This window comes from Triticum urartu, chromosome 7A (assembly GCF_056163025.1).
Source record: "Triticum urartu cultivar PI428250 chromosome 7A, HENAU_Tu73, whole genome shotgun sequence".
Lineage (NCBI taxonomy): Eukaryota > Viridiplantae > Streptophyta > Magnoliopsida > Poales > Poaceae > Triticum > Triticum urartu.
In genome coordinates this window covers 617,090,982-617,116,627 of record NC_141879.1, presented here as the reverse complement: position 1 = coordinate 617,116,627, position 25,646 = coordinate 617,090,982, and the positions used below count along the sequence as shown (strand labels likewise).

Sequence of the window (25,646 nt, the reverse complement as noted above, 5' to 3'; positions counted from 1 at the left end):
TTCCTAACTTTCTCAACCCCTCTTCCACCTCACGTTGCTTCTCACAACACGTTCAAGAAAAATGGAGACACAAGTGTTTTGGTGTCGGCCTCTCACAGCCCGACCTTTTTTTCTCTATATTTCTCTTAGCTCAAAGCAAATATGCATACATCTCTTAAACACACACACACACATAAAACACACACACACAGTGTCGAATCTACAGAGAAAATGGAGGGTAGGCTGGACTGCCTATGTCATGTGAATATATGTTGTTTTGGACTGACAAATGACTGAATTGGGCTTTTAAACTGGTAGTAAAAACTATTTTGCAAAGCTGGAGGGGGGGGGGGGGGGGGGGGTTAAGCCTGTTAAAGCCCCCCGGTAGATTCGCCACTGCACACACACACACACACACACACACACACACACACACACCTGGCCATATCACTAGGCCACTAACAGCACGACTCCATGCACTAACTCACGCCACTAGCTCAACTAACTCCACGCATGCATCGTAACATGTCGTCCCGGCTTGACTGGTCGCTGCTGCCATGGAATCAACCAAATCGAAATTAAATTGCAGTTGCTTGAACACCAGCGCGCAAATGTGAGAAAGAAAAAAATGCAAGCTCGATCTTCCCGGTGACTTGTTGAACGCACTCACGCGGTGTTGGACGTGTTCGTTTTAGAACAGTCCTCGGTGGAACGCGATACTCAGTTAAACAACTACATGCCCAAGCGCCCCTAAACAAAATAGTATGAGGAATGCACCATGATGTGACCTTAACCTTAGACCTATTTAAGGAGTAGCTTCTCTACTGGCTACAAACAAGTACTACATCGAGGTACTCATTCAGTGCCCGGCCGGCCCAACCATGTCGCAAGGACAAGCAAGAAGAATGGGAAGCTTGCTCCCGGTCGCCCTCCTAGGGCTAGGGATCCTCCTCCAGCTCGCTGGCTGCAGCCCTCCGCCGGACCCGGTGGTGTGCACGCACGGCACGTCCAACTGCACCATCACCAACACGTACGGCTTCTTCCTCTGCCCCGCGGCCAACGTCACCTACCCGCGGACCGAGCAAGAGCTCGTCGCGGCCGTGGCGGCCGTGGCGTCCGCGAAACGGAAGGTGAAAGTGGCCACCAAGCACTCGCACAGCATCCCCAAGCTCGCGTGCCCCGGCGGCCGCGACGGCACGATCATAAGCACCGCGCGGCTGAACCGGACGGTGCGCGTCGATGCCGAGAAGCGGCTCATGACGGTGGAGAGCGGCATGCTACTCCGGGACCTCATCGAGGCCGCCGCCGCCGAGGGCCTGTCGTTGCCGCATTCACCGTACTGGTCCGGCCTGACCATCGGCGGGCTCCTGGCGACGGGCGCGCACGGGAGCTCGCTGTGGGGCAAGGGAGGCGCTGTTCACGAGTACGTGGTCGGGCTGAGGATCGTGACGCCGGCGCCGGCCGGCCGGGGGTTCGCCGTGGTGAGGGAGCTTGGCGCCCATCACCCGGACCTGGACGCCACCAAGGTCTCCATTGGCGTCCTGGGCGTCATCTCTCAGGTAACTCTGGCCTTGCAGCCGCTGTTCAAGCGGTCGGTGACGTTCGTGAAGCGGGACGACTCAGACTTCGCGGACCAGGTGGCCACGTGGGGCCGCCTCCACGAGTTCGCCGACATGCTATGGCTGCCGCAGCAGGGCAAGGTCGTCTACCGCCAGGACGACCGCGTCGACGTCTCCACGCCGGGCGACGGCCTCAACGACATGCTCCTTTTCCGCGCCAATCCCACCCGGGCGACCATCGCTGCAAGAGCCGCCGAGGAGCTGCTGCAGGAGAACGGCACCGACACCGCCCGGTGCGCGGCGGCGCGGCTGCAGGCGGACACGCTGGAGAGGCTGGCCTACGGCTTCACCAACGACGGCGTCTCCTTCACGGGGTACCCGGTGGTGGGGTACCAGCACCGCATCCAGGCGTCCGGCACATGCGCAGACAGCCCGGAGGACGGCCTCCGCTCCGCCTGCGGCTGGGACCCGCGCATCCCAGGTTCTTTCAACGACAACTCCGGCTTTAGCGTCGCCCTCTCCAAGGCGCCGGCGTTCATCGTCGACATGCAGCGCCTCCGGGATCTCAACCCTGCCGTGTTTTGTGCTGGCGTCGACCCTAGGATAGGCGTGGCCTTCCGCTACATCAAGGCATCCTCCGCCTACCTCGGCAAGGCCGAGGACTCGATCGCCATCGACATCATCTACTACCGTAGCCACGCCGACGGGATGCCACGCGTGCACGCCGACGTGGTGGACGAGATCGAGCAGATGGCACTACACAAGTACGGTGCCCTGCCGCACTGGGGCAAAAACCGCAACATCGCTTTCGACGGTGCCATCTCAAAGTACCCAAAAGCCCACGAGTTCCTGATGGTGAAGGACAGGTACGACCCTGACGGACTCTTCTCAAGCGAGTGGAGCGACCAGGTGCTCGGCGTTAATGGGAGTCCCAATATCATGAAGGAGCATTGTGCCATCGAAGGAAACTGCGTCTGCTCCGAGGACTCGCACTGCGCGCCGGAGCAGGGCTACTTCTGCCGACCAGGGAAGGTGTACGCGAAGGCTAGAGTTTGTTCATTTGGCAAGGATGATTAGGGATGGCGAGAATACAAGAGAGTAAGTTAGGTTACTTATAAATGCGTGAATTTTGTTGCGGTGTTATCGTCGATCTTTAAGGCGAGTCATCGAGTTATGTGAGTTGTTACGAGATAGAAGTCGAGTTAAACCAGCGAGTTGTGCTCTGGGTGGTGTCGTGTTGGGTTTGGTCATATGACGTGTGTGTTGGTGTCTACGTATATAAAGCAATGAAAACGCTCGAAAACGCTGCAATTATTGCGGCACCAAATGTTTTTCTACGGCCCCTCCCAATGCTCCACCGTGGACAGGTGCTAAGCATGCCACATAAGCAAAAAAATGATATGGCACTACATTTAAGAAGGAGAGAGAGTACTTTGGTGACTCCAGAAAGAACCAATGCTAAGCGCAAAAACCTAGGCAAACCACTTAAATGAAACAATTTGACCAATACATGAAAGACTTTAGGTGCTAACTCATTAAACAATGTGTGCTTAGCAACAACAAGCTAAGCACCTATGCATTGGGGAGTTGAGTTGCTAAGGTATTTAATGCACTTAGCACCTCATCTAAGCACCTTTGCATTGGAAGAGGTCTACTATGTGAAGTTCTAGAGTTAAACCCATTACTGTATGTCGTGAAGGCGAGTAGATTGGTATATATTCCATCAATTGTTATTGGATCATTTTGTGAACCAACATGTGGTTTGGATGGTTAGGTGGATAGTGGTATCTTTAGTACACTAGGGTTCAAGTCCTGATACTCGCATTTATCATGAATTTATTTCAGGATTTTTGACGATACGTTTTCAGTGGGAGGAGACGCCCCGTCAACTACGAGGTGCCTACGGTGACTTCGTAAAATCTCAAGATGTTATGGCGGTTTAATCTCTCGGAGGTGCTCATAGAGATAGGGTGTGCGTGTGTGTTTATAGAGATGAGTTTATGCGCGTTTATACGAGTGCTTGTGTCTGTACAGTGTTAAAAAATCAATTGGTATTGGAGCTCGATTGATGTGTCTTAGTAATGTTATTATCATGTCAAAAGCGACAGATGATGGAAGCTCTGTCGATCCTCCGAATTTGCGCACCCCCCCCCCCCCCCGCCCACGTGGTAATACCCTCGTATTGGAGCATAATGACTAAAACATGTGGATGTTGAAGAAGAAGACAACCTTTGAGTGCCACGAAACAATCCCAGTGGTGATAAAATAAAGATGCATCATTTCACTACAAAGGAAACTATGAAAAGATATGTGGGATATCATCAAAGTCATCAGTGATCGTGATCGCCAAGCGAACCAACAAGCATTGCATAGGAAGTAAAAGACCTCGAGGATGGAAGGTAACAAGTTTGTGGTCAACTTCACATCGAGATTACCATGATCATTAACTCAACGAGAAAATTGATGATACTTTGGTTGTATGTCGTTTCCTTCGTGCCGCCTCTCCATGTTATACGTAATCATGTCTAATATTGAGCAATGCATCGGTGTGAAGACACTCGCTCACAATTGAGGATCTCATCAAGCGATACAAGATGTAGGATGAAAGGTTAAATTTAAACTTCAGTGATACCATGGAAGATGAGCACTTGATGCTAACACATGCTTAGTGATTGGCCTTGAGCGCTAGGGGGAGAACTCAGATGATGTGTCTGGTAGTGGATCTAGGAAGGAGAAGAGCCAGTGCTCCTTGCATGAGCAAGGTAGGATGAACCCATAGCCAAATGTGGAGAAGCCCAAGCAGAAGTTCAATAGGAAGAAAACTCACTATCCCAATTGCAATCTCCTCAAACACTTTCAAATTTGATTGTCGTAACCTGTCCAAACAAAATGTGCCTGTACAGAGGTATGGTGAGGAGCTAATCCTGATGATTAAAACATGTACCCTGATGGACAATGATGATAGATGTGCGCATGACACCGAGATGGCGAGCCACATCAAAGAAAAAGTACACCTCCACAACAAGAGCAAGAAGAGCATGGCTAGCAATGTATGGTACACTACCAGAATTTTCTTGTTTGACGAGTGTATTTTCTCGGGCACTCAACAAACTTTGCCGAGTGCGTTGGAAAATACACTTGACGACATATAACAATTGGCAAATTCCTAGTTTGCCTAGTGTTACACTCGGTAAAGGTTAGTATTACATTCGGCAATGTTGGGGATCGTTGCAGAAATTTAAATTTTTTTACGGATCACCAAGATCAATCTATGGAGAAACTAGCAACGAGAAAGAAAGAGAGGGAGTGCATCTTCATACCCTTGAAGATCGCGACACGGAAGCATTACAAGAACGCGGATGAGGGAGCCGTACTCGTGGCGATTCAGATCGCGGTAGATTCCGATCCAAGCACCGAACAACGGCGCCTCCGCGTTCAACACACGTGCAGCCCGGTGACGTCTCCCACGCCTTGATCCAGCAAGGAGAGAGGGAGAGGTTGGGGAAGACTCCGTCCAGCAGTAGCACGACGGCATGGTGGTGTTGGAGCAGCGTGGTACTCCGGCAGGGCTTCGCCAAGCGTCGCGGGAGGAGGAGGAGGGCTGCGCCTTGGATGTGGTGCGGCTGCCCTCCCACCTCCCCTCTATTTATAGGGGCAAGGGAGAGAGGGTCCGGCCCCCTCCAGATGGATCTAGAGGGGGGGGGCGGCGGCCAAGGGGGAGGCTTGCCCCCCAAGCCAAGGGGGGCGCCCCCTTTAGGGTTCCCCCAAACCCTAGGCGCATGGGCCCTAGGGGGTTTGGCGCCCAGCCCATCTAGGGGCTGGTTCCCCCTCCATATATATTCAGCCCATAGGGCCCTCCGGGGCAGGTGGACCCTCCCGGTGGACCCCCGAAACCCTTTCGGTGGTCCCGGTACAATACCGATAAACCCCTGAACACTTTCGGCGACCGAATAAGGACTTTCCATATATAAATATTTGTCTCCGGACCATTCCGGAACTCCTCGTTACGTCCAGGATTTCATACGGGACTCCGAACAACATTCGTAACCACGTACAAACTTTCCCTATAACCCTAGCATCATCGAACCTTAAGTGTGTAGACCCTACGAGTTCGGGAATCATGCAGACATGACCGAGGCTGGCCTACGGCTTCACCAACGATGGCGTCTCCTTCATGGGGTACCCGGTGGTGGGGTACCAGGACCGCACCCAAGCATCCGACACATGAGCCGACAGCCCGGAGGACGGTCTCCGCTCCGCCTGCGACTGGGACCCGCACATCCCAGGTTCTTTCAACGACAACTCCGGCTTCAGCGTCACTCTCTCCAAGGCGCCGACGTTCATCATCGACATGCGGCGCCTTCGGGATCTCAACCCTGCCGTGTTTTGTGCTGGTCTCGACCCTAGGATAGGTGTGGCCTTCTGCTACATCAAGGCATCCTCCGCCTACCTCGGCAAGGCCGAGGACTCGATCGCCATCGACATCATCTACTACCGTAGCCATGCCGACGGGATGCCACGTGTGCACGCCGACGTGGTGGATGAGATCGAGCAGATGGCGTTGCGCAAGTACGATGCCCTGTCGCACTGGGGCAAGAACCGCAACATCGCTTTCGACGGTGCCATCCCAAAGTACCCAAAAGCCCACGAGTTCCTGATGGTGAACGACAGGTACGACCCTGACTGACTCTTCTCAAGTGAGTGGGGCGACTAGGTGCCCGGCATCAATGGGAGTCCCAATATTAACAAGGAGTATTGTGTCATCGAAGGACTATGTATATGCTCCGCGGACTCGCACTGTGCGCCGAAGCAGGGCTACTTCTGCCGACCAGGGAAGGTGTACGCGAAGGCTAGAGTTTGCTCATTTTGGCAAGGATTATTAGGGATGGCGAGAATCCAAGAGAGTAAGTTAGGTTACCTTTAAATGCGTGAATTTTGTTGTGGTGTTTGGCTGTCATCGATCTTTAAGGCAAGTCATCGAGCTATGTGAGTTGTTACAAGATAGAAGTCGATTTAAACCAACGAGTTGTACTCTGGGTGGTGTCATGTTGGGTTTGGTCATGTGTCGTGTTGGGTGTTGGTGTCTACCTATATAAAGCAATGAAAATGCTGCAATTCTTGCGGCACCAAAAAAAATTCTACTATGTGAAGTTCTAGAGTTAAGCCCATTACTGTATGTGGTGAAGGAGAATAGATTGATATATGTTCCATCAATTGGTATTGGAGTCCAATTGATGTGTCTTAGTAATGGTATTATCATGTCAAAAGCGATTGATGATGGAAGCTCCACCGTTCCTGAAAGTGCGTTATATCGACTAGAGGGGGGGTGAATAGGCGGTTTTTATGAATTCTTCACTGAGGAATTTAAGGGTGAGGAAATTCCTGAGTGAAGAACTAGTTGCAGCGGAATAAGTACTCAGAAGTAAACATAATAGAACATGAGCATGGTCTTCATGATGAAATGAAAAACAGGCACAAAGTACAGAAAGCGTAAACACATGATAACACGGGATAACACAGGATGAAGACAAGCAGACTAAAGAAATTGAACTGAGGAAATTGAGAAAGTCTTCAGTCAAAGTCTTCAAACAGATATGAACAAGCTCACAACACAGAAATGGGGAAATGAAAGGGTTGAGGAAATGGAACCAGGTAGCTTGGTGAAGACAATGATTTGATAGACCAGTTACAACTGTTGTGACAGTTGTACGTCTCGTTAGGGCGGCTAGGTATTTAAACCTGAGGACACTCAGTCCTCACCGTATTCCCCTTGAGCTAAGGTCACACAGACCTCGCCCAATCACTCGTGGTAAGTCTTCAGGTGACTTCCAAACCTTCACAAACTCGGTCACTCGGCGATCCACAATTTCCCCTTGGATGCTCTAGACCATGACGCCTAACCATCTGGAAGATGCACAGTCTTCAAAGGTAACAAGCGTCGGATCCATGCATGATCAATCTCTTCAATGATGCTCAATCACTTGGGGTTTGTAGGTGTTTGGGTTTGGGTTTTCCTCACTTGATGATTTTCACTCAAAGTCCTCGGAGGATGGGATGCTCTCAAATGACAAGTGTCAGTTTCTCTCAGAGCAGCCAACCAGCTAGTGGTTGTAGGGGGCGGCTATTTATAGCCTAGGGAGCAGCCTGACAGGATAAGACATAAATGCCCTTCAATGATATGACCGTTAGGTGGGTAGATATTTTGGGACAGCTGGCGCATAGCACAGCAACGGTCGGAATTTTGAGTATCAAATTCCTCAGGGCTATCATGTTCCTCACTATGTAGGCAATCCGCACTGGCGAATTCCTAACTCCTCAGTCAGAACAAATTCCTCAGAGACCAGAAGAACTTCGTCTCTGTCACTGAAGAAATTGACTGAACTGTATGAGATTTCCAATGGCTTCACTCGAAGGGATTGGTAGGTGTAGGATTTGAGTTGAGCATCACATGAAAATTTTTCCTTTGTATTTCCTCGACCCCCTTTAACAGTACGGTGTTTTCTATGACTCAAGAAAGAGAAAATGAAACAACAAAAACAAAAGTCTTCATGCTTCATGTTCCTCGAATGAATACCAAGTCTTCAGGATTACACCAATTTCTTCACTTTCAAAGTCTTCAGAAAGTCTTCAGAATTTCAAAGTCTTCAGTCGAAGAACTTCATTTTTAGGGGTCGACTTTCTCTGTAAATATCAAACTCCTCATAGGCTTATAGACCTGTGTACACTCACAAACGCATCAGTCCCTTAACCTATAAGTCTTCAACACACCAAAATCACTAAGGGGCACTAGATGCACTTACAATCTCCCGCTTTTTGGTGATTGATGACAATATAGGTTAAGTTTTCAACAGGAATAAACATATGAAGTGTAAATACTTAAATTGAGGAATTTGATTGTAAGATATAGAAGAACTCCCCCTGAAGATGTGCATAGTGAGGAATTTGCTTTTGAAGTAATGCACACTCTGAAGAGTAGAATCATGGAGATCTCCCCCTATATCTTGTAATTCATACACGCATTTAACATATAATATGAAGAATTTGAAATGCATGATGAAATATGGTGACTGATGTAATTCAGCATGCGTGCATTAACATTAATGAGGAATAAGCATGCAGAAAAACTCAGCAAAAGTATCAGACCACCATAGAGTTTAAGATTACAACTCGATCCAGCAAAGTCATCAAAAGAACAAGAGTTGTAACTTAGCAAAAAACGCCCATATAAGATAGACCCGCTTGAAGACTAACTCAAATTTCTCCCTCTTTGTCATCGAATGACCAAAAGGGTCGAAGAATGAGGACTAACGCCCCTGAAGAATATCAAGTTCATGGAGGAGCGCCAACGTTGTTGGGGTCGTTTGTCGTTGTACGGCCTGTCGCAGTGTCGTCCAAGTCTTCATACTCGTCGGTGTCACGGGATGAAGAATATGAGCTGGCCACCAAGTTAGGAACTTTGACCTTCTTGAATTTCTTCGGTGGAGGTGTAGACCAGTCAAAGTTCTCCTTGAGACCCATTTGCTTCAGATCTTCTTCACCATACAGATGTGATAAGACAGCCCAGGTGCGACCGAAAACTTCATGGAGGTAGTAATGGTTTTTCTTCACTGCATTATGTGTAGCAGTCATGTTGTGAAGAATTGAACCAAACTGACGCTTAACCCATTTATTGTTGCGATCCACCTTCTTGTGAAGACTAAGAAGCAGCTCACGGTCAGTCATCACTCTTGGAGCTGTGGCTTGAGGAGTAGACTTGGGTGCATTTGCAGCAGAGTCATGAGTGGCAGAGTCATCATTGGTGGAATAAGATGCAGCTTTGTGAAACTGACCATCCAATGGATGAATGCCTTCATCAATGAGAATAGGTGCCTTCCCTTTTTCATTAGTTGAGGTAAAAGTCTGCTTGAGGACTTCAATCGGGGGCAGGTAGCTGAGGTGATTCTGAAAATCAGCCTTGTAGTTGAGTGAAGACCTTGTTTTGAGGAATCTCATAATCCAAGGAGCATAAGGCTTCAACTCAAACGGAGAGAGTGCAACATTTGCCAGAGTCCTCATGAAGAAATCATAGTAATTGACACGAATGCTATGAATGATGTTGAATAGCAGATTCTTCATGATGCCAACTATTTCCTCATCAGATGAGTCGTGGCCTTTGATAGGACTCATTGTCCTTGTCAGAATGCGATAGACTGTTCTGGGCACATAGAGTAAGTCCTTCACGAGGAATTTGGTCCGTGGGGCTTGACCGGTCTTTAGAGGTTTCATTAGAACTTGCATGTAATGAGCAGTGAGTTCAGGTTCTTGGTACAGGCAGCGAGCTCCTTCACTGGGTGGACTGATGGGCAGGGCGTGAAGTAATTCAGAGGCCGGTGCCTTATAATGAGTGTTATCGGTCATCCAGTCCAAGACCCAGGTGTTGATATCGTCAGGATCACCTGTGATGTGCAGTGTCGCATAGAACTGAAGAATAAGCTCTTCATTCCAATCAACAATGTTAGAGCAAAAATTGAGGAGGCCTGGATCATGAAGCACACCGAGAACAGGAGAGAAACAAGGCAATGATTTCATGTCCACGTGAGGAATATGCTCATGGTAGAATATTTTGTCCTTACTGAAAAGCAGTGAAGAATAGAAGTTGGCCTGCCTGGCTGTCCAGAAACGCTTCCTCCTTAGACGAGCGGAGTCATAAGGATTGTAGTCAGTGAAGAATACATGCTTTACAAAGAAGTCATCAGCCTTGAATTTTTGCTTCTTTGAGAAGGGATCCTTTGGATTGGGGTGAGGAGTGTCAGTCAATTGCATCACAACCTCAGGGATCTCGATCTCAGGTTCCGCAGGCTGAGGAATTTCATGTTCTTCTTCAGTGGCAACCTGGAACTTCAATTCTTCATTTACATTTTCTTCAGCACTAGTGGCTGGAATTTCTTCATGAACAGATGGGGTTGCATGTGGTTCTTCAGATCCCATTTGTACTTCAGTAGCTACAGGGGACTGAGGAATTTTTTGAAGAGGTGTGAACAGAGGAGAATTGGGGTGCTGACTTTCCCAAAAGTCATCATTCATCACTGGAGTAGTGCTTCCAATGTCCACATCTTCTTCTTCATCCATTTCTTCAATGCCGGCCTCTTCAGTAGAGAACTGAGGCATGGGCGATGAGATAAGTGGGGTTGAAGGGATTTCATCCACTTCAATTTCTTCATCCAACTGTTCTGATGAAGCAGCAGAAGGAATGTCATCATCTGATCCGCTTGGGATCACGTATTCTTCATCAAAAGGAACAACACTAGTGGTTGCCCTAGCAATTTCTTCAGTGGATGGAATGCAGTCATCGGCCCTAGAATTAGCATTTTCTTCAGCAGCCTGAGTGTCATCAGTGGTGCTGGCATTTTCTTCAGTAGGCTGAGGAGATGCCGCATCCTGAGGAATTTCTTGTTGCGATTGGGGAGCAACAGTGGAGGTGAAGTTGTCAGCAAGTCTCACAAAACGAACCTTGGCTCCCAGCCAATTAGCATGATATGCGTCAAATTCATCACTGAGTTTCTTGATCTCAGATTGAATAGTGACAAGTTCTTCAGTTGTCATAGAGACAACGTTTTTCTTCAGGAAGCACTCCTTTTTGTACTGCGCTTTCTTGATCTGCCTGGCCTTTTCAAATTTCCATTTCTCTTCCTGAATGAAGTGAGTCAACATATGACTTTGGCCAGGAGTCAACTTGAAATCAGGCATGGGAGTGTTGGGGTCCTTGTGCCAGAGATCAATGTAATCAAGGATCAACTTTGGATCCAAAATCAGAGGCACACTTGTGCCTTTGGCTCTAGCGGCCCTGACTTGTCTGTCTCTGATGATTTCGGCAAGTTCGTCATCATCAGCTTTGTCTTCATCAGACGGCTCTTGGAAGGCGACTTGCCTCTTGTGAGGACTTGGGCGACAACCTCGTCCAGTAGTGTCCTTTTTCTTCAGCAGAGAGGGGCCTGTTGAGGAATTTGGTGCAGCTGAGGAACTAGCAGAAGCTCCTGAGGCAATAGAGATGCCTGTTGTCCTTTGGCACGTGGCGAGATGCACAGGTGCTGAGGATTTGGTCGGAGCAGCTGAGGAATTTTGAGGAGTTGGAGCAACTTGAGGAGTTTGCCGTGAGGGCATTGAGGGTGAAGCACTCGACTTATGAGCCGACTTCTTTGGCATTGCCTTCTTGGGCTTACTTGCAGAGGCCTCGGCAGTGGCAGGAGCAGTAGAGTCTTCATTAAATTTCCTCACTGCTTCTCTTGCTTGTCTGGCCAATTTGGCCTGGCGTTTGGCCCATTCATCAAGATAATCCTCACCACGCTTGGGGCTGGTGCGATCAGCTATTTGGCCAGGTGCCAATGGAGGTCTTGGGCAAGGAGGGTGAAGAGCGAATTTCTTCATGTATTTTGGAGTGACATACCTGTACTCTCTCCATTCCCATGCCCATCTCCTCTCTATCCTTTGGATGCGCACTTTGCGCTCATTCTTGGTTTCCTTTCCATGGGTGGCCTCATCAGGAGTGCAATAATCCTTGTATATGTCACCAGGGATCTCAAAAGCAGTATTGACCTCAGACCTCTTTCCTCCCTTCTATGGCTTCTTACCATCAGCCATTTTCTTCAGGAGAGGAATATGAACAACTGAATTCTCTGAAGATGTATGCAACTTTTCTTCGAGGAACGCTGCAAATGAGTTAAGTTGATGAGAACCTAGTGATTCAGCAGCGGACATGTGTACCTGTGAACAGAGTATAGTTGCGAGGAATTTGGAGAGGTCATATGTGTTCTCAGAAGGTTTTTTAAAAAGAACAAGTTTGAGGAATTTGACCAGATGGGTCTTGAAGAATTTCACTAAGCGTTCTTTGTCTTAGGTTCCAGAGTTGTATAGATCGAAGATCCACACAATTGAGGAATCTTGAAGAAAAATTGTTTCTTAGAGAAACGAATCAAGAACATATGACATGTGAGGTGTTTAGTTTGTGAAGAATTTGAAGAATAAACACCTTTGAAGATTTTGTAGTTAACATTTGAATCAAAGAGGGCAATAAAAGTAACTTTTAATTATCCTGGACGAAGAACACGACGAACTGGGAGGTGTAGAAGTGAAGTTCGTCACTTCAGATCTTCCACGCCCTAACTTGGCAGAGGAAGACAGCTACGGTGGTGGTGGAGTGAAGAAATCCGCAGCCGGCGAGAGTACGACGACGACGAGGTCGAGGCAGTGAAGCTCTTCCTCACCGGCGACGATGAAGTAGCGACGGCGCTAGGATTTGAGAAGCTCGAGCGAGGGAGTGAGAACGAGCAGAGTAAAAGTGAAGTGAGGAAGGGAAGGGGTATTTATAGCCACGATGAAAAACTGTTCGCCCGAAGAAATTGGACGAACGTGCCCTTGACCCTTCTCATTCGCTTGACATGTGTCACCCACGTATAGAGAGGTGACGATCGTGCAAGATCGTGGGTGAATAAATAAACATCGCATAGAATGTGGAAAGGTTTGAGCGGCGAAGCCGAAAATTTAGATAAGATAGGTTTTAAAGTTCCGTTCACAATGTCTTCAGCTGACAAGGACACAGTGAAGATTTTGAACGAGTTTCAAATAGAACGCACATGAAGAATTTGTGAATAGACTGGGTTGAGTTAAGCATAGAGGGGGAAGGGTCCGATCACATTCACTTAGCAGAACAAGCAACTTGAAGAAATAGCAATAAGTGAATGTTGTAGAGGACATAAACTCACACATATATATAGCCAATGAAGAAAAACAACGGAAATGGTGAAGACAAAGCAAGGTGAAAAACAACTGAGGAATTTCAAAAAACTGAGGAAAAACTCAATTGAAGATTTTCAACATTTTGTGGTGGCGTGACCCACCGTATAAGAATGATGATTTCAGACACCGCGTATAATTGTCGTAGGGTTCTGAGAATCAAATTCTTCGTTAATTTCTTCACACTTAGAGTGTTATTCTTCATTGATTGAAGAAAAACGTTTCTTCATGTGTTGCACATCTAAGTCATCAATTTTGCATAAGTGTTAGGATGAGTGTCCTTTTCAAAGAACATTCGAAGATTCTAGGATATTTAGCTCACACTGCAACTTGCTAAATCTCTTCTCATCCAAGGGCTTAGTGAAGATATCGGCTAGCTGTTCTTCAGTCTTCACATGCTCAATAGAGATGCCGCCCTTCAACACATGATCACAAAGAAAATGATGACGAATCTGAATGTGCTTTGTCTTCGAGTGCTGAACTGGGTTATGAGCAATCTTGATGGCACTCTCATTGTCACAATAGAGTGGCACATTATTCATGTTGACACCGTAGTCCTTGAGTGTTTGCTTCATCCATAGCAGTTGAGCACAGCAAGAACTAGCAGCAATGTACTCAGCTTCAGCAGTAGACAGTGATACGCAGTTCTGTTTCTTCGAGGACAAACAGACCAAAGATCGTCCGAGGAAATGACATGTACTAGATGTTGACTTGTGCTCCACACGATCACCAGCATAGTCAGAGTCTAAATATCCGATGAGATCAAAAGCCGAGCCCTTGGGGTACCATAATCCAAGTGTTGGTGTGTGAGCTAGATATCGAAGAATATGCTTCACAGCCTTATGGTGCGATTCCTTCGGTGTAGCTTGAAATCGGGCACACATGCAAACACTAAGCATAATATCTGGCCTAGATGCACATAATTACAATAAAGAACCAATCATGGAGCGGTATACCTTTTGATCGAAGTCAATACCATTTTCATTAGTGCATATATGGCCATTTGTGGGCATTGGGATTTTGACTCCTTTGCAATCTTGCATGCCGAATTTCCTCAGTACATCCTTGAGGTATTTCTCCTGAGATATGAATATGCCATTGCGCTGTTGCCGAATCTGAAGACCTAAGAAGAATTTCAATTCTCCCATCATAGACATCTTATATTCTTCACTCATCGTATAGGCAAATTCATCACTGTAATGTTGGTCAGTACAGCCGAAAATGATATCATCAACATAAATTTGGCACACAAAGAATTCACCATAATAAGATTTAGTGAAAAGAGTTGGGTCAAGTGAACTGGGTTTGAAGCCTTTCTCCATGAGGAATTACATCAAAGTATCATACCACACCCGTGGGGCCTGCTTGAGGCCATAGAGGGCCTTATTAAGTCTGAATACTTTGTCAGGATGTTTTGGATCTTCAAAACCTGGGGGTTGAGCAACATATACTTCTTCCTCAAGCTTACCATTGAGGAATGCACTTTTCACATCCATTTGATATAAGATGATATCATGATGGTTAGTATAAGCAAGTAATATGCGAATAGCTTCAAGTCTAGCAACAGGTTCAAAAGTTTCATTGAAATCAATTTCTTCAACCTGTGTGTAGCCTTGAGCTACAAGCCGTGCCTTATTCCTCACCACAAGGCCATTTTCATCTTGCTTGTTGTGGTAGATCCACTTTGTGCCGATGATATTGTGCTTGCGAGGATCTGGACGTTTAACCAGTTCCCAGATGTTGTTGAGCTCGAATTGATGTAATTCCTCTTGCATAGCTTGAATCCACTCAGGCTCCAGAAATGCTTCATCTACCTTAGTGGGCTCTATGATAGAGACGAAAGCAAAATGCCCACAAAAGTTAGATAAATGTGAAGTTCTTGAGCGTGTGAGAGGACCTGGAATGTTGATGTCGCTGATGATTTTCTCAATTTGCACTTCATTTGCAACGCGAGGATGAGTGGGTTGTCGTTGAGGAATTTGATCAACATTTTCTTCAGCACCATTTTCCTCAGGTGCATCAGCATGACGTTCTTCATGTTCTGGAATGACTTCTTCAGCAGATTCTTCAGTAGGAGTGACATCCTCAATAGCCTTGAACTTAATAGATTCCTCAGGATGTATTTCATCTGTCACAGGAGGTAGGTGCTCTCTTTGCGAGCCATTAGTTTCATCGAACCGCACATCTACAGTTTCAACAACCTTGTGATGACAGGTGTTGAATACTCTATAGGTGTGCGAGTCCTTACCATAATTGAGCATAAAACCTTCATGTGCTTTAGGTGCAAATTTAGAATTGTGATGAGGATCTCTAATCCAACATTTTTCACCGAAGACTTTGAAATAACTCACATTGGGTTTCTTGTCGGTGAGGAGTTCATATGCAGTCTTCCTGAAGAATTTGTGAAGATATACCCTGTTGATGATGTGGCACGCAGTATCAATTGCCTCAGGCCAAAAGCGAGGAGGCGTCTTGTACTCATCAAGCATAGCGTGAGCCATCTCAACAAGAGTCATGTTCTTGCGCTCCACGATGCCATTTTGCTGAGGAGTATAAGGAGCAGATAACTCATGAGTAATACCAAGTTTATCAAGATAGTCATCAAGACCAGTGTTCTTGAACTCAGTTCCATTATCACTTCTGATGTGCTTGATCTTCACACCAAAGTTGGTTGAAGACCTCGATGAAAATCGTTTGAAGACTTCCTGCACTTCAGTTTTGTAAGTGATGATATGGACCCATGTATATCGAGAATAATCATCAACAATGACAAAGCCATATAAGGATGCAGCATTAGTAAATGTGGCATAGTGAGTAGGGCCAAAGAGATCCATGTGAAGCAATTCAAATGGTCGAGTAGTTATCATGATAGTCTTTGCTGGATGCTTGGCCTTGGTCATCTTTCCAGCTTCACAGGCTCCACACAAATGGTCCTTGAGGAATTTGACACCCTCGATGCCAATGACATGCTTCTTCTTCTCGAGCGTGTGCAGATTCCTCATGCCAGCATGACCAAGTCATCGATGCCATAGCCAGCCTTCTGAAGCTTTTGCAAGTAGACATGTAGCAGGTTGTGGTCCTGTAGAGAAGTCAACAATATACAAATCTCCTCTCCTAAAGCCTTCAAAGACTTTGCAATTGTCAGCTTCCATGATCACAACACAATGATACTTGCCAAATACAACAACCATATCAAGATCACAAAGCATTGAGACAAACATGAGGTTGAACCCTAAGGACTCGACAAGCATGACTTTGTCCATGTGTCGATCCTTTGAGATTGCAACCTTACCTAGACCCAATACCTTGCTTTTGCCTTTGTCAGCGTAGGTGATATGCTTCAGATGTGATGGAGATAAAGCAGTGTCCATCAATAAGCTCCTGTCACCAGTCATGTGATTTGTACATCCACTATCGAGGACCCACTTAGTGGCTTTGGGTTGATCATCCTTTGAGCCTTTTGCCATGAAGCAATAGGTGGGAGCGTAGTCCTCATCGCCGTCATCAGTAGTGTTGGGGAGGTCCTTTTCTTCAGAGTTGAAGATGGACTTGCTGACGAACGCGGTAGCAAGGTCTAGGCTCGCCACACCAGAGTCTGACTCCTCAGATTCCTCCTCTTCCTTATTTTCCTCAGATTCAGCCTCAGAGTCCATTTCCTTACCAATGAATGCCCGAGCCTTCTTGGAGCTGCTCTTCTTGTGAGATGAGGACCTTGAAGGTTTTGATGACGAGGACTTTGAAGATTTCTTCTTCTTCTTTGAATCATCAGAACTGTAATCCTTGTACTTCTTCTTCTTTGATCCCTTTTCCCACTGAGGACAATCTTGAATGTAGTGTCCAGGCTTCTTGCATTTGTGGCAGAGTCTCTTCTTGTAATCATGGGATGAGGAATCTGTTCTCAAGTCACCACTTCTTGAGGATTTACCAAAGCGAACACGTCTTGAGAACTTTTGGAATTTCCTTACGAGCATAGCTAGCTCCTAGCTCGGTTCTTCAAGGGTCACCAAGGCTGCTATTAGAATCTTCACCATCAGATTCAGACACTGCCTTGGCCTTTAGAGCCCGTGATTTACCATAGCTTGGTCCATAGAGATATCTCTTCTCAGCAAGCTGGAACTCATGAGTGTTTAGTCTCTCGAGGATATCGGTGGGATCAAGTGACTTGTAGTCTCCATGTTCTTATATCATCAATGCCAAGGTATCAAATGAGGAATCAAGCGATCTCAGCAATTTCGTCACCACCTCATGGTCGGTGATATCAGCGGCACCAAGTGCTTGAAGCTCATTTGAGATGTTAGTGAGGCGATCGAAGGCCTGCTGAACATTTTAATTGTCGAGTCTTTTGAAGCAGTTGAAGAGATTTCGAGGAACGTCAACTCGAGAGTCACGCTGTGTTGAGACTCCCTCATTGACCTTGGACAGCCTGTCCCAGATAAGCTTAGCCGTCTCCAAAGCACTCAATCTGCCATACTGCCCTTTGCTCAGATGGCCACATATGATATTCTTCGCTTGAGAGTCGAGTTGCTTGAATCTCTTCACATCAGCAGCGTTGATGGTGGGAGTGACAGAGGGAACACCATTCTCCACAACGTACCAAATATCGTTATCAATTGCCTCAAGATGCATGCGCATCTTATTCTTCCAGTAGGGGTAGTCCGTCCCATCAAAGGTAGGACACCCAGCAGAAACCTTGATCATACCTGCGGTCGACATAACTAAAACTCCAGGCGGTTAAACCAAAATCACACAGAACAAGGGAGTACCTTGCTCTGATACCAATTGAAAGTGCGTTATATCGACTAGAGGGGGGTGAATAGGCGATTTTTATGAATTCTTCACTGAGGAATTTTAGGGTGAGGAAATTCCTGAGTGAAGAACTAGTTGTAGCGGAATAAGTACTCAGAAGTAAACATAACAGAACATGAGCATGGTATTCATGATGAAATGAAAAACAGGCACAGAGTATAGAAAGCGTAAACACAAGATAACACAGGATAACACAGGATGAAGACAAGCAGACTGAAGAAATTGAACTGAGGAAATTGAGAAAGTCTTTAGTCAAAGTCTTTAAATAGATATGAACAAGCTCACAACACAGAAATGAGGAAATGAAAGGGTTGAGGAAATGGAACTAGGTAGCTTGGTGAATACAATGATTTGGTAGACTAGTTCCAACTGCTGCGACAGTTGTACGTCTGGTTAGGGCGGCTAGGTATTTAAACCTGAGGGCACACAGTCCCGGACACCCAGTTCTGAACATGCAGTCCAGAACACTCAGTCCTCACCGTATTCCCCTTGAGATAAGGTCACACAGACCTCGCCCAATCACTCGTGGTAAGTCTTCAGGTGACTTCCAAACCTTCACAGACTCGGTCACTCGGCGATCCACAGTTTCCTCTTGGATGCTCTAGACCATAACGCCTAACCGCCTGGAAGATGCACAGTCTTCAAAGGTAACAAGCGTCGGATCCATGCAGGATCAATCTCTTCAGTGATGCTCAATCACTTGGGGTTTGTAGGTGTTTGGGTTTGGGTTTTCCTCACTTGATGATTTTCACTCAAAGTCCTCGAAGGATGGGATGCTCTCAAATGACAAGTGTCAGTTTCTCTCAGAGCAGCCAACTAGCTAGTGGTTGTAGGGGGCGGCTATTTATAGCCTAGGGAGTAGCCCGACATGATAAGACATAAATGCCCTTCAATGATATGACCGTTAGGTGGGTAGATATTTTGGGATAGCTGGCGCATAGCACAACAACGGTCGGAATTTTGAGTATCAAATTCCTCAGGGCTATCATGTTCCTCACTATGTAGGCAATCCGCACTGGCGAATTCCTAACTCCTCAGTCAGAACAAATTCCTCAGAGACCAGAAGAACTTCGTCTTTGTCATTGAAGAAATTGACTGAACTATATGAGATTTCCAATGGCTTCACTCGAAGGGATTGGTAGGTGTAGGATTTGAGTTGAGCATCACATGAAAATTTTTCCTTTGTATTTCCTCGACCCCCTTTAACAGTACGGTGTTTCCTATGACTCAAGAAAGAGAAAATGAAACAACGAAAACAAAAGTCTTCATGCTTCATGTTCCTCGAATGAATACCAAGTCTTCAGGATTACATCAATTTCTTCACTTTCAAAGTCTTCAGAAAGTCTTCAGAATTTCAAAGTCTTCAGAATTTCAAAGTCTTCAGTCGAAGAACTTCATTTTTAGGGGTCGACTTTCTCTGTAAATATCAAACTCCTCATAGGCTTATAGACCTGTGTACACTCACAAACGCATCATTACCTTAACCTATAAGTCTTCAATACACCAAAATCACTAAGGGGCACTAGATGCACTTACAGTTCCTACCGAATTCGCACCCCCATGTGGTAATACTCCATATTGGAGCGTAAGGACTAAAACATATGGCTTTTGAAGAAGAATACAACCTTCAAGTGCCACGAAATTTGGGATACCGTCAACCCCATTGGTGATAGAATAAAGATGCATCATTTCACTACAAAGGAAACTGTGAAAAGAAATGTGGTATATCATCAAGGTCATCCGTGATCGTGATCACGGTCGTGAGACGAACCAACAAGAATTTCACAGGAAGTAAAAGATCTCGAGGGTGGAAAGTGGCAAGTCTGTGGACAACTTCACATCGAGGTTACCATGATCATTAACTCAGTGAGAAAATTGATGATACTTTGGTTGTATGTCGTTTCCTTCGTGCCGCCTCTCCATGTTATACGTTGATCACGTCTGACATTGAGCAATGCATCAATGTGAAGACTCTCGCTCACAATTTAGGATCTCATCAAGCGATACAAGATGAATGATGAAAGGTTAAATTTAAACTTTAGGGATACCATGGAAGATGAGCACTTGATGCTAACACATGCTTAGTGATTGGCCTTGAGCGCTAGGGGGAGAACTCATATGATGTGTCTGGTAGTGGATCTAGGAAGGAGAAGAGCCAGAGCTCCTCGCATGAGCAAGGTAGGATGAACCCATAGCCCAATATGGAGAAGCCCAAGCAGAAGTTCAATAGGAAGAAAATTCAGTGTCCCAATTGCAATCTGAATGTCAAAACTTGTACAAAGAAAATGTGCTTGTATAGAGGTATGGTCAGGAGTTAATCCTGATGATTAAAACTTGTAGCCTGATGGACAAGAATGATAGATGTGTGCATGAAACCTCAAATAAAAAGTATACCTCTGCAACAAGGGCAGGAAGGGCATGGCTAGCAATGTATGGTACACTACCGAAAATGTCTTGTTTGACTAGTGTATTATCTCGGGCACTCAACAAACTTTGCCGAGTGCATTGGAAAATACATTTGACGACATATAACAATCGACAAATTCCAAGTTTTCCTAGTGTGTTACACTCGGCAGAGGTTAGTGTTCACTCGACAATACCTACACAATATCGACTTTGAATAGGCCTCTAATGCAAATACGTGGGCATTACGGGCCAACTGAACCAAACACAACATATTGGTTTCAACTAACAATGTAATCCAATTACCTCCAAAAGCAATGAAACTCATCGGCTTTTTTTGGAATCAAGGAACTAAAAACGTTTCTATATAGATGTGAGATGACTTCAAAACACAACATCAAATACACATGCAAACTTCATCTATGAAAATGCTAGGGCCTATCTTTATTCCATATAAATCCCATAATTTTTTCAAGGATTCCATTTCTTATGAATTTTTCCTATACAGTTTTTTTTGTAGAATTAGCACACATTTTTTCCTATGGTCTATTTTTCAATGCGACCCCAAAGGGAAAAACATTGAGTCCAACCTCTTGCCTCCTTTCTTTATGTGGTGACAATTGTTCCAAGAACCTAATCCTTTAGGCAATCTCACAAAAAATCCTTTAGGAAAGTTGATGACCCACAAGTGTAGGGGATCTATCGTAGCCTTTTCGATAGGTAAGAGTGTCGAACCCAACAAGGAGCAGAAGGAAATGATAAGCAGTTTTCAGTAAGTTATTCTCTGCCAGCACTGAAATTATTGGTAACAGATAGTTTTGTGATAAGGTAATTTGTAACGAATAACAAGTAATGAAAGTAAATAAGGTGCAGCAAGATGGCCCAATCCTTTTTGTAGCAAAGGACAAGCCTAGACAAACTCTTATATAAAGTAAAGCGCTCCCGTGGACACATGGGAATTATCGTCAAGCTAGTTTTCATCACGTTCATATGATTCACGTTCGGTACTTTGATAATTTGATATGTGGGTGGACCGGTGCTTGGGTACTGTCCTTACTTGGACAAGCATCTCACTTATGATTAACCCCTATTGCAAGCATCTGCAACTACAACAGTAGTATTAAGGTAAACCTAACCATAGCATGAAAATATGGACCCAAATCAGCCCCTTACGAAGCAACGCATAAACTAGGGTTTAAACTTCTGTCACTCTAGCAACCCATCATCTACTTATTACTTCCCATGCCTCCCTCTAGGCCCAAACAATGGTGAAGTGTCATGCAGTCGACGTTCACATGACACCACTAGAGGGATGAAAACATACATCTCGTCAAAATATCGAACGAATACAAAATTCACATGACTACTTATAGCAAGACTTCTCCCATGTCCTCAGGAACAAACGTAACTACTCACAAATAATATTCATGTTCATAATCAGGGGGTATTAATATGCATAATGGATCTGAACGTATGATCTTCCACCAAGTAAACCAACTAGCATCAACTATAAGGAGTAATCAACACTACTAGCAACCCACATGTACCAATATGAGGTTTGGATACAAAGATTGGATACAAGAGATGAACTAGGGTTTGAGATGAGATGGTGCTGGTGAAGATGTTGATGGAGATTGCCCCCTCTCAATGAGAGGATCGTTGGTGATGACGATGGTGATGATTTCCCCCTCCCGGAGGGAAGTTTCCCTGGCAGAACAGCTCCGTCGGAGCCCTAGATTGGTTCCGCTAAGGTTCCGCCTCGTGGCGGCGGAGTTTTGTCCCGTGAGCTTGCTTATGATTTTTTCCCAACGAAAGACTCCATATAGCCAAAGATGGCATTGGAGGGCTACCAGGGGGTGACGGTGTCCTGGACTAGGGGTACTCACCAAGTCGTCTCCTGATCTATTAGATTGGGCCGAGGCCCCCCATGGCCGTATACTCATGGGCCAGTTCGGACAGCTGCCGCATACAAGGAAGATTCCACAAAGACTTGGCGATCAAGACAAGGACTTCTCCCCACCGGCGTATTCGGCTAGGACTCTTGTTAACCTAGGCCTCTGGTGCATTATATAAACCAGGGCCAGGCTAGTCGATAGAATATACAACTTCATCATACAACAATCATACCATATGCTAGATTCTAGGGTTTAGCCTCCTTGATCTTGTGGTAGATCTACTCTTGTACTACCCATATCATCAGTATTAATCAAGCAGGACGTAGGGTTTTACCTCCATCAAGAGGGCCCGAACCTGGGTAAAACATCGTGTTCCCTGCCTCCTGTTACCATCCGGTCTAGACGCACAGTTTGGGACCCACTACCCGAGATCCGCCGGTTTTGACACCGACATTGGTGCTTTCATTGAGAGTTCCGCTGTGTGATCGACAAAAGGATCGATGGCTCGCCCGCAGATCAACTGCGACTTCGGCGTCTTCGTCACCAGTTCGACTGGTCACCTTGGTTCGACCAAGAATTGCGTCCCGTGTTCGGATCACCATGTTCGGACGAGGGCCTTCATCAAACATCAACTCCGACCTTTATCAAGATCACGGAGGAATCATCTATGGAGCTCGGGGGCTCAACGTCAACATTGCCCTCAAGCAACCGTGCTGTTTTTTTTGGACAGCGAACTCGTATCTGCCACCACCACCTCCTCGAGTATCGCTTTGATGATCTCTTTGGTGTAATTGTGCGGAATTGAGTCTATAACAACCCTGGAAAATTTCGTCGAGTTCCGATGAAGGAATCTCTGGCAATCCACGATATACCGGAGCCCTATCAAATCTGGATGGGAATTTGGATGAGTTTAGGGCGTGGTGTCCAGCTTCTAGCTCGGACGTCCTTTGAAAGATCCAACCGTTGATCGGCTGCGGAATTCCTATATCTACCACCTCTCAAAATTTCAGCTCGATCCGACCGTCCAAACTCCGGGAACCTTCCGATTAGTGCATCACTTTTCGGATCTGTTTTCTGCGCGAAAACGAATTCGACCCGAGTTCATCTTTATTATGAACGGGATTTCGGACATCCCTTTTGAAGGAAGTTTTGTATGGGGTATTGTGTTTTGTTGCCGAACACATCCCACTAACTTTAAGATCTTTTGAACATGATCTTCAACATCATGCTGGTGTCAAACCAGTCCGGCAATATTACTCCACGGCTGCCGACCTGCGCTAGACATGGCGTCACTTTGTTGAGCCGAGCTCAACTTCTTCGGATCATCATCTCGGCAAGCCGAACAAGAGTCCGGCATCGCGAAGGATAAATCATCACCAACATCGCCGACCCACGGATTACACGGAGCGGGCATACCAGCATCGCCGCACGGTTGCTTCATCAAGCCGGCATCGACCACGTCACGACCTGCATTGACAGGGCCGCACTATTGCTTCTTCAAACTGATGTCCATCACGCCGACCTACTTCGACTCATCGGCTGATGTCGAGGCTTCGACATCTCGGCTGGACCGGGGGCTTCGCCATCTCTTCATCAACCTACTCCGGACGCTTCGGCGTCACTAGCCGACCAGCTCCGTCACGTTAGCTGGGCCGAGGGCTTTGCCTCGGCGAGTCAACCTTTACAGCATTGCCATGCCATCGTTTTATCGCCCATCAGGCAGTGGGTGTGCTGAGCGAGTCCCAATTTTGGGAATCACCTTCCTTCGGATTGCTACAACAAATAAACCAGGTGCTATTAATCCCAGTATTTTTTGCTTGTTTGGGTTCATTTTTCCCAAGGAATTATTACTCTGGTTTGTCCATGATATGTACACAGGTCTATCAAATGGTGACCGCATTAACGACGGTCGCGTGGTGGTTCGATCAGTTTCCGTACATAGTCCGGCGAACGCCGCACCCGGAGCTCGGACCGACCTGTGAATTCAGGCTTTGCCACGCCTCTACTACATCACGCCGACGCCCTGCATCGACATTGACTTCGGCGCCAGGCCATATTTCTTCTATTCCTCACTTTGCATAAATTATTTATTATGCAACATTTTTTTAATTATCATTATTACTATTATCTCCGGTTTGCACTATTTTTTGTGCACAGGGAAATGATCCGGGGACTTAGGCGTCACTCTGCCGGTCTGCATTGACCGTGCTATGTCACCACTTCGGCGTGTCGAGCTCTCCGCTCCGCCACCTCGGGACCGGCTTGGGGGATGGAACCTTGCCCCGCATCAAGCTCGGACCGCGTTATCAATACCGAACACATTAACCAGCTAAGTCGCTTTCATGCTCAAAGCTTTAATTTCTAACTTGTGCTCGGTTCGACCAAGTATTATACTTTTTTGGAAAAAAGTTGCTTGTAAAAAATTTCCTTGTCCAAACTTTGTTTGTGACGCATAAATTCAAATACCCCGTTTACTTGGGGGCTTCCTTTATGAAGCTTTTTCCTGTTGCATATGATTATACTTGTATGGCTTCGTTCCTTATTCGTGTATTACGCCACAATATGCACCATATTGACTTAAGCGATTTGCAAGCTGGGTTGCCTCGCTCCTGTGTTTACCCCTACGTTCCCGATTGTTCGGCTAGGGAGTAAAGGGAGCACCTCTGCGATTGTCACGATCAGGTCAACCGAGCCGGACCTCAGACTGGGTGAAGCCGAAAGCTAGCGCTCTTATAGTTTTCAATGATGGTCGGCACACAACGGAACTCATGAGTACAAAAAATCTATTGCACAAGTCTCATAATAATAATGAGCACCGAAGAAAGGTATCGGTGGGGGTACTATTTTCTTTGAAGATGCTTCTTACACTTCACGGTAATATAGCATAAGTTCCTTGAGCGCGCTTTGTCTGTTACAGCCTTATGGCCTGATTGCCTGGTTATTGGAAACACCATCGATATTCTCGACCGATGGAGTACATAACACTTTTTGGTCCTTGACCGAAGAGGGAGAAGCTGACGGTCGGTTAAGACGCATTTAAAGTTCGGTTGAACATAGATATGATATAAGTATTTCGGTACGTGCAATCATTCTTCTACCGAAGTCACTTGGGGGCTCTTAAGTTTATTTGAGCCGTTTTATAATAAGTGTTCTTCTTCTTAGTCGTTGCAAAGTTTTATTATTATTTATCACTCCTTTTTTCGACACGAGTGTGCGGTCACTAGCCGGGGAGCCT

At 46.2% G+C, this 25,646-nt stretch overlaps 1 protein-coding gene and 1 pseudogene across 1 annotated transcript in view; both read left to right on the top strand.

Annotated features, from left to right (window-relative positions):
* Positions 1-804: 804 nt before the first annotated feature.
* Positions 805-2,865, top strand: LOC125521998 (L-gulonolactone oxidase 2 pseudogene; annotated as a pseudogene).
* A 1,657-nt stretch (positions 2,866-4,522) lies between these two features.
* LOC125519147 (putative L-gulonolactone oxidase 1) overlaps positions 4,523-25,646 on the top strand; it is a 39,425-nt gene continuing 18,301 nt past the window's right edge. The window contains 2 exon segments of the mRNA XM_048684032.2: positions 4,523-4,593; positions 5,676-6,442. Coding sequence (XP_048539989.2) covers positions 4,523-4,593; positions 5,676-6,442 — 838 coding nt within the window.